Source organism: Anser brachyrhynchus (genome assembly GCF_964034855.1).
Source record: "Anser brachyrhynchus genome assembly, chromosome: 15".
In the NCBI taxonomy this organism is placed as follows: domain Eukaryota; kingdom Metazoa; phylum Chordata; class Aves; order Anseriformes; family Anatidae; genus Anser; species Anser brachyrhynchus.
This window is the reverse complement of record NC_137733.1, coordinates 14978391-14996435: the sequence shown is the minus strand read 5'-3', so window position 1 is coordinate 14996435 and position 18045 is coordinate 14978391. Positions and strand designations below refer to the sequence as shown.

At 55.4% G+C, this 18045-nt stretch overlaps 1 protein-coding gene across 10 annotated transcripts in view; it reads left to right on the top strand.

Moving 5' to 3' along the window:
• PEMT (phosphatidylethanolamine N-methyltransferase) overlaps window positions 1-18045 on the top strand; it is a 40323-nt gene that overhangs the window by 4438 nt on the left and 17840 nt on the right. For 9 of the 10 annotated variants that reach the window (XM_080556010.1, XM_080556003.1, XM_080556002.1 and 6 more), the window contains one exon: window positions 17794-17909. The exons of the other annotated variant lie outside the window; for it this stretch is intronic. In XM_080556010.1, the coding sequence (XP_080412136.1) occupies window positions 17794-17909 (116 nt within the window). The remainder of the gene's footprint in view (window positions 1-17793; window positions 17910-18045) is intronic. 10 annotated transcript variants of the gene reach the window in all.

Genomic DNA, 18045 nt, shown 5'->3' with positions numbered 1-18045 from the left:
GAAATAGCGCTGCTTTTTGGATCAAGAGTTTGGCTGCTGTTAAAGGACAGGGAAAGCTGATGTAACAGCAGGAAGTTCATTGCTGCGGGTTGCTGCCGTCCCCTCTGAGTGTCTGAAGAGCATTGCCGTTGGCGGCAGGTGGCACTGCAAGCAAGTCGTGCGGGGAGCAGAAGGCATCTCTGCGTGGGTTTGCAGCGAGCAACCTGAGCTGGCGTGCTGATGGGAAGCTCTGGGGAGGCGAGCGTGGCACTGGGCGTTTCTCAGCTGCAGAGGGCCAGGTGCCTCTCTCAGTCCATGTGCCTCCATCCACACGCTTGTGCTCCCCAGTCCCCCGGCATCTCTCTGACGTTTTCAGGCCCTTCCAGGCTCCGGCTCGCACCGGGCACTGCTCGAAGGCTGTTGGCAGGGGTGCTGGGGGACCTGTAGCCCTGTGCAAGCCCCCACCGTTGGGTGCATCTTAGCAAGAGATGCTCCAGCCATCCCTGAATTTTCCCTAGCCTGTCTGTCTGATTGCTGTCCCCTGCCTGCACCGAGCCAGCAGCTCTTCTTTCTTTCTCTGCCTCCCTGCACAGGCTCCCTTTGTCTTTTTTCTCTTTGAGTTCCTTCCCAGCAGCTGAGCTCGTCTCTGCATCTGAATTACTTTGTCTGGGCTTGCAAGAGCCTTAGTGCAAAGAAGGGTTTCTGGGCAGTGCCAGGCACCCTCTGCTCTCTGTGCTTGCTAAGCAATGTGGGACCCTGCTCAAAACACCTCCTGTGCGTGAAATTCCCGATTTGGGTAGAAATCGGGTGGGGACGCACTGATTTAGTTGAGCGTCTTAATTCCCTTTTTCTGCTGAACTCCGGCCAGGTCTGCCTCTTGCAAAGCTTGGCGCCGGGTTGTCCTTGCTGCGCAGCGCCTCTGAATAAATATGTGGTGGGGAAACCCTGCCTCGGCGGGGGCTCGGGCACTGCACAGGCATCTCAGGGCCTCGGGGTAGCAAGCGCTGGCTGCCCTGCGGTCACGGGGAGTTTGCCCTGCTAAGCACCCGGCGTGTTTCTTTTGGACATAGCTGCAGTGTTTGGAGATGAAGCAAGAACTACGGAGGCTGTGGAATAGCGTGGCTCCAGAGAAAACCCTAGTGCTCGTTGGGTCGAGTGGTGTACTTCACGTAAGAGAGCAGTTTAGAGGAGCAGAGCTGAAGAGGAGCAGTTTGCAGGACTCGAGCTGGGCTGGGCGGATGCTCCTTCTTTCCACAGGGGGGGAAAGTCCCCCCAAAAAGACCACAGGACTCCAAATTCTTACCCTCCTCCCTGCAGGCGTGTTCTGGGGGGTACCGTGCATATGCCCCTGGGGCCTCCTGCTGCACTTCCCCACCGAACCCAGGGCTCGCACCCCCTCCTCTCCTACCCCCCATCGGTGCCAATTAAAACCCAGCTCATCCCCGGGTGGCCCCCAGCTTATGTTATCCACGGCACGGCTTGGACGTGTTCCTGCACTATTCACCTCTTTTTTTCCTCTCCTCCTCGTGCTGCCTCTGCTTTCCCACCCGCTGGGGCTGTTACAAAAGGAGCTGCCGGGTGCCGCGCTCCCACGTGAGGCAGGGTGCCCGTGAGGCCCCGAAAGGCAGCAGCGGAGCCGTTCCAGGAGGAAAATTGCTCGAACTGCCCGAGGATGTTGAGAGCAGCCAGGAGACCTGAGCCCTGGTAGGGCTGTTGAGGGGCACCTGGCGAGGAGGAGGCGTGTCGCTGGAGCCGTGCCATAAGACTTTAACGCGGTCGGGGAGGCAGAAACTTCAATAAATCCCATCTGTGTTTGGAAAGCCGCGGGACGATGGGCGAAATTTCCCTTCCGTTGGTAACTAAGGAAGATATTAAATAACAGCTCCTCGGGGACAAACATTTCCAAGGCAGGAGAGGCAGATAACCTGCGTGCTGGAGGCTTTAAAGAGCTCTCCAAGCCTTGGCATATGGGGAGTTTCTAGAAAGCTGGGTGGTTTCTGATGCTGTCTCAACACAAGCAGGCAAGAGGCATAGCCGGGAGCCAAGGAGGCTGACGTCCACCACCACGCAAACAGGTTGAAGTAGGGAGCACATCCATCAGCAATCCTCCTCTTGATTTGAGCCTCTTAAAAGTTTTTTTTGGCTGGCGTCACAGCCTGATTTAGACATGGCACATCCTCAGCTGCCGCGCAGGAGCGTGCTCGTCTCCTCGCCTCCGGTGACCCCCCTCGAAATACCCGTGCATCGCGCAGGAATCCGCAGGGCGAAACCTCAGGTGTCAAGGTTAGGAATGGGATTAGCATAATTTAGCATGATTTATAAAGAAAATAGACCCCATCAGGCAAATGTGATTTTATTCTTCAAGGTTGCAGGTTTTCCTGTTCAGGGTAACACGATCTCTGTTCTAGAATTTCTGTCAAGTGCTTAAACTGCATGAGGTTTTGATTAAAGAAGTAGTTGCACAGGGACCTGGGCTGACAACGCCTGGCTCCTGATGGATGTGTATCTCTTGGTTCGTTTATTTTTAATTTCCCTTCCTTTTCTCCTTCTTTGGAGACTAGAGAGAGCTGCCAAGTGGATAAGAAGCGCTTGAGTGGGGCGGAGGGGGAGTTTGCAGACGCCGGCAGCCCAATCTCACCTCCCCCTGACCACTTCTCGCTAAATTCGGAGGAAGGTGCCTGCCTAAAACCTCTCCCTGCTGCTGGGAGCTGTCAGGATTGAGACCTCCGGGAGCAGAACTCGCAAACCTTCTGGGGGCAGGAGAAAAACGCCTTCTGCTGAGGGATTTCAGCAGCTCTCGCTGCTTGTCTTGCAGGAGGGGGAGATTGAGAGGTGGCTTGATTGCGGTGCGTTAGTACCTGGCCGGGGGAAGGAAATTGCAGCGTATGAAATGGCCGGCAGCCAGCAGCAGGGCGAGGGCTCGGGGGGGCTGCTGGCGGAGGGGGGCTCTGCTCGGCTTCGGCTGCACACAGCTCGAGCATTCGGTGCAGGGCGGGTGGCTGAGGTTTGAAGGATTGGGTAGATGAGCAAGCTGGAGCGGGTGATTTAATGCTCTCTTCGGGCCTGAAAATTCTGCAAATCTGCAAGAGTTTCGTGATCTCCTCGAATAAAACCTCTGCCTGCGCGCAGCTGTGGGTAAGAGCAGGAAAACAGCCCTCAGACGTCTTCTGGAAAGCGCTTTTAGATCCCATCATAGAAGCCGTGGCACAGTGACAATGGTTATCTGCTTATAGCAGATGCCAGATCAATAGCGGGGCTTCGAGCCACGCTGCAAGGCAATTGACTGCGGAAAGCAGCTCTTTGCTGGGGTAGAGCTGGGCTCACGACGAGGCTCAGCTTCATTCTTACATCTCCGGTCTTAAAATGTCACCACCAGCTCTGTTCCCTTTCATTCTTTGTGCGGGGAGAGAATCCACATTATTCATAATTGGACTCTCTGCCAGGCGGCAATAGCCGTTTTCATTTCCTACAATGCCTGAGAAACAGCGAGGATTTGCTTTTTTTTCCCCCCCAAACCGCATTTAGTGGCAATTTTATTCCGAGTGACTGGGTAACGCTTCCCACTCGGGCGGCGATGGCTTGGGAGCGGTGCTGTAATCGCGTTGGGATCGATTTCCCCCGGCTGTTCTCGTAACGAACGCCCCGGGACTCGTCCTGTTGTGAGTCCCCCGTCCTCCGCACCGTAACCCTGCACCTGCCTGGCCGCTAAATTTAGCGTTTGCAGCGTGTCGGCACCGCTGCGAGCCACATAACAGGCGCCCAAACTGGGTCACATCCTCCGGCCTGCCGGCTGGAGCGGCACGATTAGGAGCTACATCACCTGGCGGGGGAGCCGCGTCCTCCAGCCCAGCACCGCTTCCCTCTCCCCAGCAGCCTCCCAGCCAGGTGTTTTAACCTCATTCCTCCTCAAAAAGCCGTGCAGTGTCTTTATTATATCCTCGCAGGCTGAGCTGCCTGCTGCGGAAGGGGAGCGTGGAGCCCAGCCTGGCCAGGTAGGGGAAATCACTCGAGCAGCCACCGTGCACCGGTACCAGCCCATGCTTGGGCACCCGAACCATTTCCAGGCAGGAATTTAGGATCTACCTTGGGTACGCCATGCCCGCTCAGCATTTCTCTGAACTGACGTCAGGGTCTTGTCTCTCACCTCATAGTTCCCTGTGAATCACGGCCAAAGTGGCCCGGGAAGCAGCCCTCTTTTTTTAGCTTTTGCCAAACGCTTCTCTAGGAACCCAGGGGTTGTTGCACATACCGGACTTTTCTTGTTTAGCGTTTTAAAAATAAACTGCGGGATGCTGGCAGCCCTGCTGGAGTAAGTCAGCACACGCACAAAGGATGAAAAAATACATTTAAGCTAAGAGTCCCAATTCATTGTGCGGCGGAGGATTATTTATAGACCCTAGGAGCTGGGAGAGGCCTTTCCTCTCTGCCCCTCCATCCCTATCCTGCATACTGCAGCAAGACACGTTCTCCCATCACCACCTACATCCCACGGGACAAAGGAAAAAAGGAAGTGGTGGTGGATTTATCTACCCAGCCCAGGAGGCGTGGAAGGCAGCGAGGCCTCTGGGGCAGCCCGGGGCTTTGCAGTGTTCGTGCCCAGTTTTGGGGCTGGGGGCTACGGAGCCCCGACATCGGAGCTGGGACATGGGCTGTCCTTGGGATCTTGCACGGGCTTCTTTCCAGGCGTGTTTCTGCCACGGTCACAGATCGAGCTCGCTGTTTTCCGGCTGTGCCTCAGGGCAGCCTGTTTAGCAGAAGCCTGCCCAGTTCCCAGAAAGACAGCATCTCCCAAAATAGGCTGCTTTGACGAAGAAAGGCAGAGACATGCAGTCTGCTGGGGCACGGGGGTCAGCCGGGCTTTAGGCTTAGGGTTAGCACCCCCGCAAAAATGCACCCTTCTTATCTCTGGTTTTCCTTCCCCCTTGACGAGCTCAGAGGGAGCATTGATCTCCAGTTGCTCCCGTGGCGGTAGGAAATGGGTGCTGAAGCAGCTTAGTAACTCATGAAGTAAAGCCCTCATCTTCCTTTTGAACCGTATTTTATCCCCTGCGGCATAAGGAGCTGGAAGTGGCACTTGGCAGAGGAATCCAACATCCCTGTCCTCGTGGGTGAAACTGGGCAGCTCGACCACGGCGTTAACTGGGCACCAGTTCCTGGTAAATACTGGGAGCCTCGTCTCAGTTCGACAAATATCTGCACTCCCCCCGGTGCTGCCTGCCTGGGCTCCCTTCCCTGCCCCTCTCTAAGGCGTCCTTGCAGAGTTTTGACCCCCCTGCTTGGGGACAGGCAGTCAGTTTTTGGAGCTGACAGATGACGTTAATAGAGGACATGAGCTGTGGCTGCAGAGCCTGCCGGGCGGTGCTTTTGGTTGAGGGATGGGAGCAGCAGAGCACCTTGCAGGCTGGCCAGAGCACGGGGCGTTCATTTCAGAGGGGATTTCATCCCGCTGCAGAGTGGGATGAAATGGCCCTACCCAGCGAGCCACTGGCTGGTTTTCCTTTTCCCTGCCAAGCCATCCTCCCTGTCTGCTCACGTGCAAGCAAAGAGAGGCAACTCACCTTGAAAATTAAGAATTTCCTTGCCAGAAAAGCTGGCAGCCCCAGGCTTGCACAGCTGTGTGCGGCTTCGTTAGACTCCCCCCATCTCCCAGCGAATTTGGGGGTGAGGCAGAGGAAGGCTGACGGCAGCTCTCGATTTTCCCATGTACCGTCGCAATCACGAACCTCCTCGGTGCATTACCCAGTTGTCCAGATTTAACAATATCTCGTTGTGTTTTTTTTTTTTTTTCCCTGCAAACCCTTTTTTGTTCCCCATTTTACTCCCCCAGAGCAGATGATTCAGTGCCGGGCTCGTTCTGCAGGTCGGGGCGTGCGAGCAGCGTCTGGCTGGCTGAAGGGCTTTCACTCGCAGTCTGCGTGGGCACACGCACTTCGGTGTGATCCTTTTTTGCACTTTTGGGAAGAAAAAGCAGGCTGTGAGCCTCAAGTGGGTGAAATAGAGATGGGCTTTAGCAATTTTCTCTGCATTCAGCCGTTGCGGGAAAGCCTGAGCATCAGGGCTTGTAGAACACCTTCGCCGCCGCCTTTGTGCGGTGGGAGGTTTCCTCATTATCTGCCCTGGGCCTCGCTTATAAAAAGGAGCTGTAATTGTAGCAGCTCCTCGCCATAAAAGCACAAAGACGTTTTCAGGGAAGGAAAAAGTCCACGCAGCTTTTATGATCCTGTACAGTACTCTGCCTGCTTTTCTCACCTCCTGCTCTTCATCCGGCATCAGCTCTGCCTGGTGCTATCCGTGACCACCTCCGGATGGAGCCTCCCCCGTGCCATAGAAATACCCCTTTTAGAAGGACCAAATTTAGCTTCCTCCTCCCCACGAGTGAAGAGACAAGGGACCCAAAATCGCCCCACATGGTCCTGATGTTTCTATTCCTGCCTCGTCCCCCAGAGCTGTGTTTTTTGTGGTGAGTCCAACGCTAGACGCTCAATCTGTAAAGTCCCACTGGGGATTTTGAACTGGGTTAAATCCCTTCCATCTGTGCGTGGATTGCACTGGGAAGTTGGTTTCTTTCCAGCTCTCTGGTATTCCAGATTGGTCTTGAATTTCAGATCGCACTGAGGTGGAGAGCCAAAGTTTTCTACAAGGCTCCATGTGAAATAATAAAACTCTATATGCTCGCGGTGGCGAGAGGGAAACTACGAGGTGTGCCAAGCACCAGAGCCGTGGAAACGTCTCCCGCACCTCCCATTGCCGTGGGGAGCACGGCTACGTGTGCATGCGTAACAGGCCTGGAGTAATCCCAGATCACAGCACCTTGGGGCACGCGTGGCTGTTCGTACTAAAAACCGGATGACCTCAGCTGAGATACGGTATTTGTAACTGCGAAGCGTTCCTACTAAGTGCCCTTTCCTGTTTGTTTTTAGCAGGACGTTGTTTTAATGACTGTGGAGTTACTCATTTGATTCCCAAGGCTGGAGAGCAGAAATGAATTAGTTTCATTTCAAGACTGTGGCGTGCAATCATTTTTCCAGAGATTGATGTACTCGGAAGCCAAAATAAATGCATTGCCCAATTGAGGAACATTATTTTCCTGCCTGTAACCATCAGCAGAGACCGGCAGGAGCACGGGTCCATGCTGCAGGCTTGTTGCAAGGGTGCGCTGTGCGGGTGCGCGGGGGTCCTGGGTCCTGTTTGGGACCTGTGCTCCGGTACAGGTGTGTGGAGTGGGCGACTCCAGCCAGGCTGGGCATGATATGCAGGGCTTGCATGTCGCGGTGCTGGGCTTTGAGGCTTCAAAAAACAGAGGAGGAGCTCCCCTGTAGTGCACATCGCAGGGCTGGGGGGCACTGATGGTTCCCTTGGCTTTTGGGTTATGTTCCTTGCATTGAACATGTACCTAGGGGCATGTGGGGGCAGCTGGGGCCTCCCGTAAGCACCCACAGGAGCCCCAGTTATAACAGCAGCAATCCTGAGGGGGTTGGTTATTGTATTTAACCCTTTAGCTGGTTAGTACGAGCTTTATTTCGCTTTATTTCACTCACACATTGGTCTAATAAGCAGTGCCATGTGCCCGGTAAGACCTGCACTCTTCTGGCTCCTTTGGAGCCCGGGCAAAGTGGAAGCACTGGATTAAAAAAAAACAAACATGAAGTCCATTGGGAAGAGGCTACATCCTCTTCCCAAAACATCAAAAAAAAGGCTTTCCTGGGCCAGGGCCCTGCGTGTTGTGCCGGGCGGTGCGAACGTCCCCTCCCCGAGGACAAGGGGAACGGAGCGCGCGGCCGCCCGCGTTACATAAAGATCGAAGTGTCCCTCTCTATTGTTGGCTGCGGGGACGCCAGCGGCATCACAAACATGCGTGTCCTCGGCGCCGTGGGAGATGTTCCCAGGGGAGGCTTAACACGGAGCGGGGAACGTGAGACGCTCGGCCCCGGGAGGCCCGGAGGCCCTCGGCCGGAGGCTGGGCTCCGCAGAGCGCGCCCGGAGCACCGAGTACCTCTCTTCCAGCGAAGTCTCACTACTCTGTGAAGGGGTGTTAGGTTTCTGCGGCGTTTTGTGCTCTGCCAGGCATATTTATTCTTCCCCCCCCCCCCCCCCCCCTCCTGTCAGAGCCTCCGGGAGAGCGATGAGCGGGTACATGCTGTCCAGAAGGATGGGTGTGTTGGGAGTCCTTATTAGCAGGCTTATTCCAGGGAATTAAACCCTAATTTCGCAAAAGGGCAGCAGGAGAGCGGCTACGGCTGTGGGAGAAGCAGGCCAGCTTGGCGTGCTGTGCGTAAATGGGACAAGAAGTCCTGGTCTGAGACTGCAGGTCCTGGCCATTACGGTATTATAACCAAAAAAATAATAATCGTTACGTTTCTTTACTATTTGAAACAAAAATTACCAAGTGGCTCACAAGGAAGCCAGTCATGTCTCCTCTACCGCGCCCCCGCTTGTATTGGTTTTGTGGCTGTAAAATGTTCCCGATCCTCTCCCGTTTCACCTTTTGGCAACCCTGCTGCAAAATGTGCCTCTGCGATGCCCGTCATTGTTTCTCCCTGAATTAATTGTTGCGTGTAATTGCGACCTGCCGCAGGACGCTGCCTTGCTCCATTAAAAAGAGCGGTGCTAATGAAGAACATTGGGTACCGTATGCCGGGAGAGCAAGGCTCGACTCGCTGGGACGCGTACTCGGCGTACTGTTATTGCGAGCCTGGGCAGAAATGGTGTTTCTGTCTCTCGTCAGTCACTGGCTAATGATTGTAATTTTTACTTGCTGAGAAACTCTGGCTATAATGGACTTCATTAACAGATACACGAGATGCTACCAGACCTGCATTAGGGGGAGAGAGGAAGAAAACAACCCCTGCGTGGAGGCAATTTTATTATTTATTTGGAGCAATAGGAGTGATCCTGAATTAGTGTCGGATTCAACTGGGTGGGTAATGAGCTGGGCTGAGCTGGAATCCAAGCAAGCTTATTAACGAGAGCAAACTGCAAAGACGATGCCCGGGCCTGAAAACAGCAAACAGAAGAGCCCAGGCAGCACGTGGGGCTGTGTCTGCGCGCCGATGTGTTTGCATCCTGAGATGCTTCTGCTTGCAGTGGGTCACAGGGGAGAGCAAAGAGCCACGTGCATTAGCTGACACCTCCAGGGTAGCTCTATGGCAGCGTCTTTGCAATTAATCAGGAGCTGCAAGAAATGTTGGAGTCGTTGGGTGACCTCAATCTCTTTTCACCTGGAACCGGGAAAGGCTTGTCTTGGTTCGGTAGAGGATATTTCTGGATGCATTTGCTGAAGTCTGTCCGTTTTTATTCCGGCTAGAATAGCTGTTTTTTGATCAGGCTGGCCTTATTTACAGCTGCAATAGTGGTTGAAGCTGCAGGTTTGCAGCAATAATTGGGAAGCTTTGGAAAGCAGAGAGGAGCTTTGTGACAAAGACAGAAAGCTTTATGCCCCTATCTCAGACCAAACCCAAGGCACTGAAGCCTGCAGCGCCTTCAGAGGGACTCGACCTCGGCCCCGTGGATCAGCTGGGATCCAGGGCCTGATTTGGAAAGAACGCAGCAGAGTGGAGGTGCAAAAATAGAAGGGAAGTCTTAAAAAAGAGAGGCGTTTGCTGTCTTCTAACGTGGCGTTTGTACCGAGCGCTCGCTGACAGCGTGGTGCAGCACAGAGCCCGTCTTTATGTATCGGTGCCAGTTCAAACATCGTCAGTGCTATTGTTGGACTGCTTTGTTTGAAAATGGGTCTTCTGGGTAGACGGCCGGGTTCGGGGCAGCGGCTGCGTGCACAGCACTTCAGGCACTTTCCCCAGCTTTGCTTATTTAGTGCTGCGTGAGCGTGAGCGACAGAAGAAAAACACAAAACAAGCGGGTACAGGACGTGAGAGGGGCAGAACAGTTAAACCAGCGAGGGGCTGACGCGCACCTCCACTTCCAGGTGGATTGGGAAGGCAATCTTTTGCTCTGCAGACTGCACGAGCAAAGCCAGGGCTGTGCTGCTCGGGGAAAACGCCCCGAGCTTCAAAGAATGTATGAAAGTAAAGAGACGTGCTGCTCTCTGGCTGGGTTCGGTTGGAGCTGTGTGCGATGGGAAGCAGGGTGGGGGCCAAGTCGTCTGAGCACGGAAGATGACAAAAATAAAATGTGCAGAATCCCCCCTGGGGAAAATGCTTCGTGTCCTGCGCACGAGCCGCTCATCCAGCAGCAATCCTTGCCATCCTTGCGGGCTCTGGCATAGCCCCAGATACTCGTGTAGGTGCAGCCTCTGCCTTCCCTGCTCTCAGGAGGATGTTTTATTAGGATGCATTACCGCATCAGGCACGCATCCCCCTGCATCCCTCCCGATGCTGGGCCATCCGCACCCCATCCCCGACGGGCTGGAAGGGGCCTCCCGCAGCCTGTGCTGCGCTCTGGAGAAGTCATTATCTCCTAAAGACTTTTTCCACGGGGTTTGTTGGCCGGGAGAGCCTGTTAGGGCCTTGCGATCCCTGCGGCTGCAGAGCGTCGTCCTTCCCCTGGCCGGTCCCGGGGAGCTGCCTGCGAGGGTTCCTGCTGCCAGGATGAATTCACGCAGCGCGGCCTCGGTTACGCGAAATCGCCTGCCTTCAGCTTCCAGCCCTTCGGCCATAAATCATGAGCTCCTTGCCTTGAGGAGAAGCCGTTCAGATCTTGTGTTGGAAATTGCCGGCGAATGCGGCCCGTATTCCGTGTCGGTTTTGTTTTTATTGAAGAGGAAAGGATATTGCTCACGGAACATTTGCGGGCCTGGGCTGCCGCGGCGTACGCTTAAGCAGGGGCTTGTTTTTATTGCAGGCGGCTAATGAGATGGTACTTTGACAAATCCCGTAAACACTATTAGAGAAATGAAATTTATTATCTAGCTGTTTATCATGAGTGGATTCAAGGTAAAGACTCGTGTGGAGGTAATCTCAAGGGATGGCTTTGAGGTAAAGCGTACCCAGTCCTTATGAAACCCTTATCTGTTTACCTGCCGGCTTGTTTTGTTTCCCCACCTCAAGGCCGTTCGCTGAGGTGACCTGTGCCATTTCAGTCCAGCTGCTTTCCCTGGGGAAGGATGTGGGTTTATTTTTTTTAGGCGAAACTCTTCCTTGGTTTAGACAGGCTGGGTTTCTTCTGCATTCATCTTTCTACTTCTCAGTAAGTGTAGTCACTTTGCTCTTCCCCCCGTGTCGAAGCCCTCAGACTGGGTCCCATTGACCCCTCGTCTGCGGCGCGGCGGCTTCTTCAGGCAGGAATCACTAGAAGGAGCACTTCAGCTCTAATTTCCCCCTCTTGACTCCCCCGTTTTGGCGATGGGTCTCTCACGCTGGCACAGCTGAGTGCTGCAGCTCTGCCGTGCCCTGTGCTGCCGGAGAGGAGCCGTCCCCGCTCCCACCGAGCACCCCACGCCACCGGGGCCGCACCGGCAGATGCCTTACGGACAGGACAAAACCCGCCCCTGGGCTTTGGGGAGAAGCTCGACCTCCTTTTCCCTTGTACACATTTCTCTTCTTTAGCCCCTGAATGCTCTCACTTTCCACGGCCAGAGCCTGCAAACGTGTGCCTGTGTCCTCGCGGAGCTCTCCGTCACCTGTGCGTGCGGCCGTGCTGCTCCAGCTGGCTGTTCCCACACCGCCGCCTCTTTGCGCAGCCAGCCCGCATACCGCAGACTTTTTTCCTAAACCCCGCTGTTGTTTCTTTTGGCTGGAACAAACAACAAAAACCCCACACCCAGAGCTCGTGGAAGGCAATGGAAAAGTCTTCCTGAGTCGAACCGACGTCTTCCTTTCGGAGCTCTGGCAGACGCGGACCCGCTAAGCCTTTCCACTCGGCTGCGCCTCTCCCACAGCTGTTATTGCCATCGTACAGATGGGGAAAGGGGAAAGTGAGAAAAATGATGGGTGTAGCCTCCCAGGGCGGCCCCCTGTCCTCCTCTCCCAGGCTTGGGGTGCCCAAAACCCCCAGGCTGTGACCTGAGCCCTGAGATGGATGCCCTTTGGGGACGGGGTGGTAGGAAGCTCTCTGTGCCCCCACTGCGGGTCTTCTCTGATCCTGGCGGTCCCAGGGCTGCGGAGCCCTTGCCATTGAAAGAACCTACATCTCATCTCTTGGTGTGTTACAAAAAAAAAATGCATTTACAAGCCAAGTCTCTGGCTTATGTTGCCTTACAGCTTACACAGAACTCTTAATATGGTGCCTGTCTCTTCTAATATCACTGCAGCGTTTTAATTGCATGAACTGGAAGCTGCTGCTCCAGTACTTAGTGGGGGAACTTTGCAGGGCTTTAATCATTTGCTAAAAAGCTTTCGGGCTCCATTACCATCTCATGGCTTTCCGTAATTGAGTGCCTGCGAGTTGAGAAGCCTTCAGAGCAATAACTCGCTCTCCGGATCAGACGGTCCAGAGCCACGGCTGCAGGAGGAAGCAATTAAACAAAGCTGAGCCCTCTGGGGCGCTGCCAGGAGCCGGCAGCCTGGGACCACGGGGCGGAAAGGGCTCTCGTGGCTGAGCACCAGCTTCTCCTCCTGCCTCTGGAAAAGGTCTGGCCGGGGACAGCTCAGCAGAGGGAGGCAGGCGGCGCTGCGGCGGCACGGGGCACTGAGGCCGCTGAGCGATGCCGGCGGCGGAGCCCAGCTGGGAACTGGTGGCTCGTAGCAGGTGAGAGGCGGTGGATGGAGGATGATGAAGGACCAGCCTGATAAAAACTGGGAGAGGAAAAACGTCCTTGGCTCATCGGCGCTGTGGGGCCGGCGGTTCTGCTGGCGGGCGCTTCGTGTCGCCGCCGCGGCTGCACGAGGAACGTGACTGAGGGGAGGGGACGGCTAATTGCTGCAGCGAGTCAAGGGCTGTTTAAGCAGCTAATTAATTCCTCCTAATCAGCCCTTGATCTGTTGAAAACTGCATGGCATTATCTCCTCTGCTGCAACACCTTGATAATTCCTGTCTGAATGGCCTTCATGGAGAACATATTTAAATAAACTCAATAGAGATTTCAGACAGATAGCAACTATAATTACCAGCTTGTACAAATTAAAACGTGGTTTGTTCTGTTCTTTTTCTCCTGCCTTCGCTGCCCAGAGCTCCCGCTAATCATGTTCTTGCTGCTGGTGGCACGCCGGTCCCCGGGGCGTTGCAGCACATGCCTTCGGAAAGCCTCTGCCGTGCCCGGTGCCGGGGTGGGCATTTCGGATGGGGCTGCGCACGGGCACACAGCATCCTCAGCCACGTTTGGAAAGGGGAGCAGCAGCCCCTTGGCTGAAATACCACGCGTGGAAGATGGCACGACGCTCCCCAGGGTCAGCCCTTCAGCGTCCCTCCTTCTGTCTCTGTCAAGGTTTGCAGTCTCTTGGAAAAGCAGGGGTTTTCTCCCCTAGGAGCTGCAGGACACGTGCCTCGAGCAGCCGCAGGAGCCCACGTTGGAGCTCTCAGCCTGGCCCCGGTGCTCAACCAGCACTGCCCAATAAACCCACCCCAAGCACTGCCGGCTCACACACGGTTTGTTAGGAGGGATAAGGTCAGGCAGGCCACCCTCATTTCCTCTGCCGTCACTTGGGACAGCCAGAAACGCCGGCTGCTTGGCATTTGGAAAGGTCAGCCAGCCCTGGGGCTCCCAGCCCCACGGTGGGTGTCCGTGTGCTTTCAGCCCGCTCAGCTATTTCTGCCCCGCGTTGTCGCGTCCTCCCCACTCACATAACTCCTTTGAGTGCCTTAGTCAGAGTTTGGGTGCTCAGGCATATCTCTTTTCTCCCTGTCTGTTAGATAATTGCAAGAGCTGCAAGCAAGGTCATTTTCTGGCACCCAAGTGCTGGCAGAGAGCGGAGAATGTCATGCTGCTTTAATGAAGGATTTCAGGGATTCGGAATGAGAAAATTGATTTTTCATAGCAGGGGAACGATTTGGTGCCCCTGGTCTCTGGAGGAGCAGTAAGGGGACTGTCTGATTTCCTACACTCTCGTGGCATTACGAGCTGGCAGGGGCATGCCTCCCGCTGCAGGAGACATTTGCACGGAGCCCTCGAAGCTCGCATCGGGGTCTTTCCTAACCCAGCAGCAGCATGGAGCCCAGCATCCATGGGATGCTGGCCTGGGAGAGATCAGGCTGAAGGGGAAAGCTAAAAAAATTGCTTAGGTCATTCTTGTCTTAAGGTTTTTGAGTTTGAATTGCCGACGCATCCAGGGCTCACTCTATGCACACACATTGTCTTGGTACTGGGGTGCACGGATGCTCTGGGGAACTGATTATTCTTCCTCTAGGCTTTTCATGAAATGTTTGAGTTTTGTGTCCCTCGGTGGGCTGTTTCCTTGTCCTTACATGGTGGGATGAAACCCTTAATACTGTGAGACGGGTACAATAGGGACAGCATATCCTATTTACTATCATCTTACGTCCAGCTCAGACATCTGCACTCACTGTTTTTATGCTTGGCCAGGGCAGGAGCGTCCCCAGAAGTGGGCAGAGCATCTCCCTGAGTGGGCAGCGGGTCTGGGATTTCCCAGGACGTGGGCACAGCCTCACCGCCCCAATCCCAGAGAGCTGGGAAGCAGCTGCACACCTCGGCCATCCAGTGCCTCAGTTTCCCTTTGTGAAAGAAGGCTGCTAATCCATCCCGGCCCGCCAGGCATGCCGCGTGCCTAAATTCAGCAGTGCCCACCCGGTGTTGTGGTGCTAAGGCAATGGGGCAGCGTGAGGACATGGCCCAGCTGATTAGCATCGAGACGTGACAGCGAGCCTTGGGGGTGTCTGGTTTCGTTCCCTACCTCTGGGGCAAGCCCGATATAGAAACGGAGTCACGCAAAACAGAACAAAGTCTCCGTTTCAAAGCTGGGGTTGAGCAAATTAAAATGTAGCACGTTCAAAAGCCAGCTTCCTTGGATGGCAGACAAAAAAAAAAATAAATAAATCAATTTCCTTGAAACAAATACTAAATATTAATGAGAGGATATGGTCTGCCGTGCACACAAAGCTGTGAAGAGCATTTCCCGTTGATCAGCGGCGGAGGCAAGCTCGTGAGATGAAATTGCTTTTCCAATGGCTATTTGTGGCGCGTCTCAAGGTGGCTCGGGAAGGTTTACCCACCCCAAAAAAAGAACAGAGAGCTCAGAACATTTCCTTCTTCGTAGCAGGGCGGCCACGGGGGATGCGTGCCGGTGCCTTCAGTTTTGTTTACGCGCTCGCCCAAGAGGTTGGGGAGATGGCTCGGTTCGTGTTCGGAGAAGGCAGCCCCGCGTTACGCAGGGGGGGAGCGATGCCCTGGGAGCTGCAGCCTGCCAAATGCGGAACACGGGGCCCAGGAGCACGCCCGGCTTTGCAGCCACATCCGCATGCTGATTTATTTCGATAACGAGCAATGGGGGAAACATTCCAAAACTGCTTACAGCCATCAGCGAGTTTTCCTAAAGTGAAAGGACAGGGCTTTGGAGAAAGAGCCTTAATTTTTTTCTATTGCTTTGACCCTCGGGTAAGTCGGGAAGCTTTGTGTTGCTCCGTTTCCAAACCGGGAGGTTGGAAAACTACAAGCGCTGCCTTCCCTCGCTCACCGCGATGGGCGTGGGGCTCCCCATCCCAATGCCGTGCTCACTGGGGCAGCCTGGGCACGGTGGTGGGAATGAGGGCTGCCAGCCTTGGCCGGGGAGCAAGCACCGTGCCGGGAATAGCTGCAGCCACGGAGGGTGCCAAAATCATCTCGCGTCCACCGCGCAGTAAATAAAAACACGTCGGCTAATGGTTTCATAAAACCATGAAGCCAGCTGCGTAGCCGTAGGTCGAACGAGAGCTAATATTAGCGAGCAGATGACTAAAATTAGAAAAGTAGAACCGAGCCAGAACTAATTAGCTGCTCGAGGAGTAGAACCAGAACCGGAACAAATTAATTGTTCGGAAGCCGAAATACCAGCGCGGGGCCTGGCAGGAGCCCCCCTGGGAAGGCTCCACGCAGGCTCTCGCTCAGCTTTGCTGCTGGTGACTCATGCGTGGGCTCGTGGCGTGCCTGGAAAAAGAGTCCTGGGTCCTATCTGGAGGCTGCAACAGCCAAATACAAGTTGGTGTTTTGCTCCCAGCCGGGAGTTTGCACGATGCAGCACGAGCTCGGCTGCACCGCGAGCGGCACGGAGCCAGCTGGTGCCCCGAAGGGCTCCGAAACACGCTCCTTCCTTCTGCCCCGTCTTGCTCTCTCGCTGCCCAGACGAGCGTTCGTAGCGGCGAGGGTAATTACGAGGCCGCCTGGATGGCTCCTGGAGGCCTTCAGCCTCAGCTCTGCCACCGGCTGAGATGCTTTGCTGAGCTCTCGGAGCGAGCCAGGAGCGAGCGCCGTCAGAGTAATTTCCAGGGAATTAGGAGGCTCGCAGAGATAGCCGGCACGCGGCCGTGTTTTTTGGCTGTGACTCAGTCACCTGTGTGGTCACTTCTTTTACTTTCCGAAGGTGGTAACTCACCCTGCATTTCTTTTTCCCCTCTCGCAGCGCTCAAACAGCAGCTCCCGTTTTAGCAGCAGCATGACGCATGGTGTTTTAAATTCAATTTAGAATACAAACTATTTATACCAGCCAGGAAAAGGCAGTGAAGCAGCTCTCTCTGTCATGAGTGGATTTGTAATTTCGGAGCAATCATTGCATAACTAATTGAATCAGCTCTCAGCATGCGAAATCGGTGCCCTGCTTATCGGAGGTTTTCATCTCGCTCCCCTCCCGAAGGCGGCTGTCCCCCCTCCGCCACCGGCACTTTGTGCGTCTGCATCAGCCTGGGAAGAGAGCGGTGCCTGCAAAGCCGCCCTTCCCTTCCCTGCTCGCTGCTTAAACGGAGCCAATAAATGACCAAATGCACTCAGCAGGGATGAATAGCCGGGTTGCTGGTGCCCCCCAAAGCTGCCCAGGCTCCGTGCGAGGGAGCGGAGCGTGTTTGAAGCTAATGAAGAGCCGGCCGTGTCTGAGGAGCAAATTGATGTTGAAACGTTCCCCTGGCTCCCGCCTCTCGCCTCATTGCCTGGGTGTGCTTGGGATGTGGGGGCTGATCCGAGCCATGCGGAGGGCCCCAGCTTGGGGCCTGAAACCTAAAAGAGGCGATAAATCCAGCCGCAGCTTGCTGGGGGATGCGGAAAGGTAGAAAACATACCGGCCGTAGGGATTTTGATCGGGTTGGGAGCAAGGGTCGTGGATGGGGTGACTCGGGTGGGTCCAGAGCTGCGGATTTGGGGAGCAGCTCCAGCCACCCGCATGCAGCAGCCTCCCGGGGCGAGGGGGCACCTCTTCGGCTGCATTTGGGGCGGGGGGCCGTCAGCTTCTGCTGCTCTATAAAACCTGAGGCTTAACGCTGCAGCCAGAGGGAAGCGCGCTGGCAGGGATGCTGACACCTCCCTGGAGATGCTGCTGGCGTGCGAGGGGCCGGGGCCGTCGCGGAGCAGCGTGCGTGGTGCTGGGAGGTGGGTGAGGAGCTCAGGCGAGTCCTTAATGGCTAAAATTGCTGAGCGCTGACGAAGGCCAGCTGGTTCAGCACGTCCAAGGGATGCAGTTATCTGTGCCAAGCTGGCAGGTCTTACCTGCAGGGAGCTGGGGGGAGCGCTGCAGATTTTTCTGGAAGAGGGCTGGGAGGGGTTGCCCCCGCCTGGTAGGGTCTGCGTGGCTGGGTGCAAGTCACAGCACCTGGAAAATCAGAGCTGGGGGGCCCTGCGGTCCGTCCCCTGCTCTGGGATCTGTTTTCCTTCCTTGCAGGAGGGCAATACCAGGCTGCATCACACGAGCCCGTTGGCTTCGGTGGCCCCGGGGCAGCCTCAGCCTCGCTGAGCACCTCCAACCTGGCGCCTCCAACCACCCCTTTCCCTTTCTGCTGTCTCTTCAGGTGGCGAGATGGGAGCACAAAACGCGAGCGCTCAGCCGGGTCTGCGGCTCTCCACACACCGCCTGCTACTGCCTGGGCACCGTTATCCTGATGCTCAACTGCGTGCGGAGCCACTGGTAAGGATCCAACTCTTCCGCTCTGTGGAAACCCAAAGAGGTGCCCCCGCAGGGCACGGGGACGAGGGCTGTGTGCTCTGCAGGGCTGAATCCAGCCCCGGCGTGTTGGTTTTACCTGGATCCCTCCAGCCAGCAG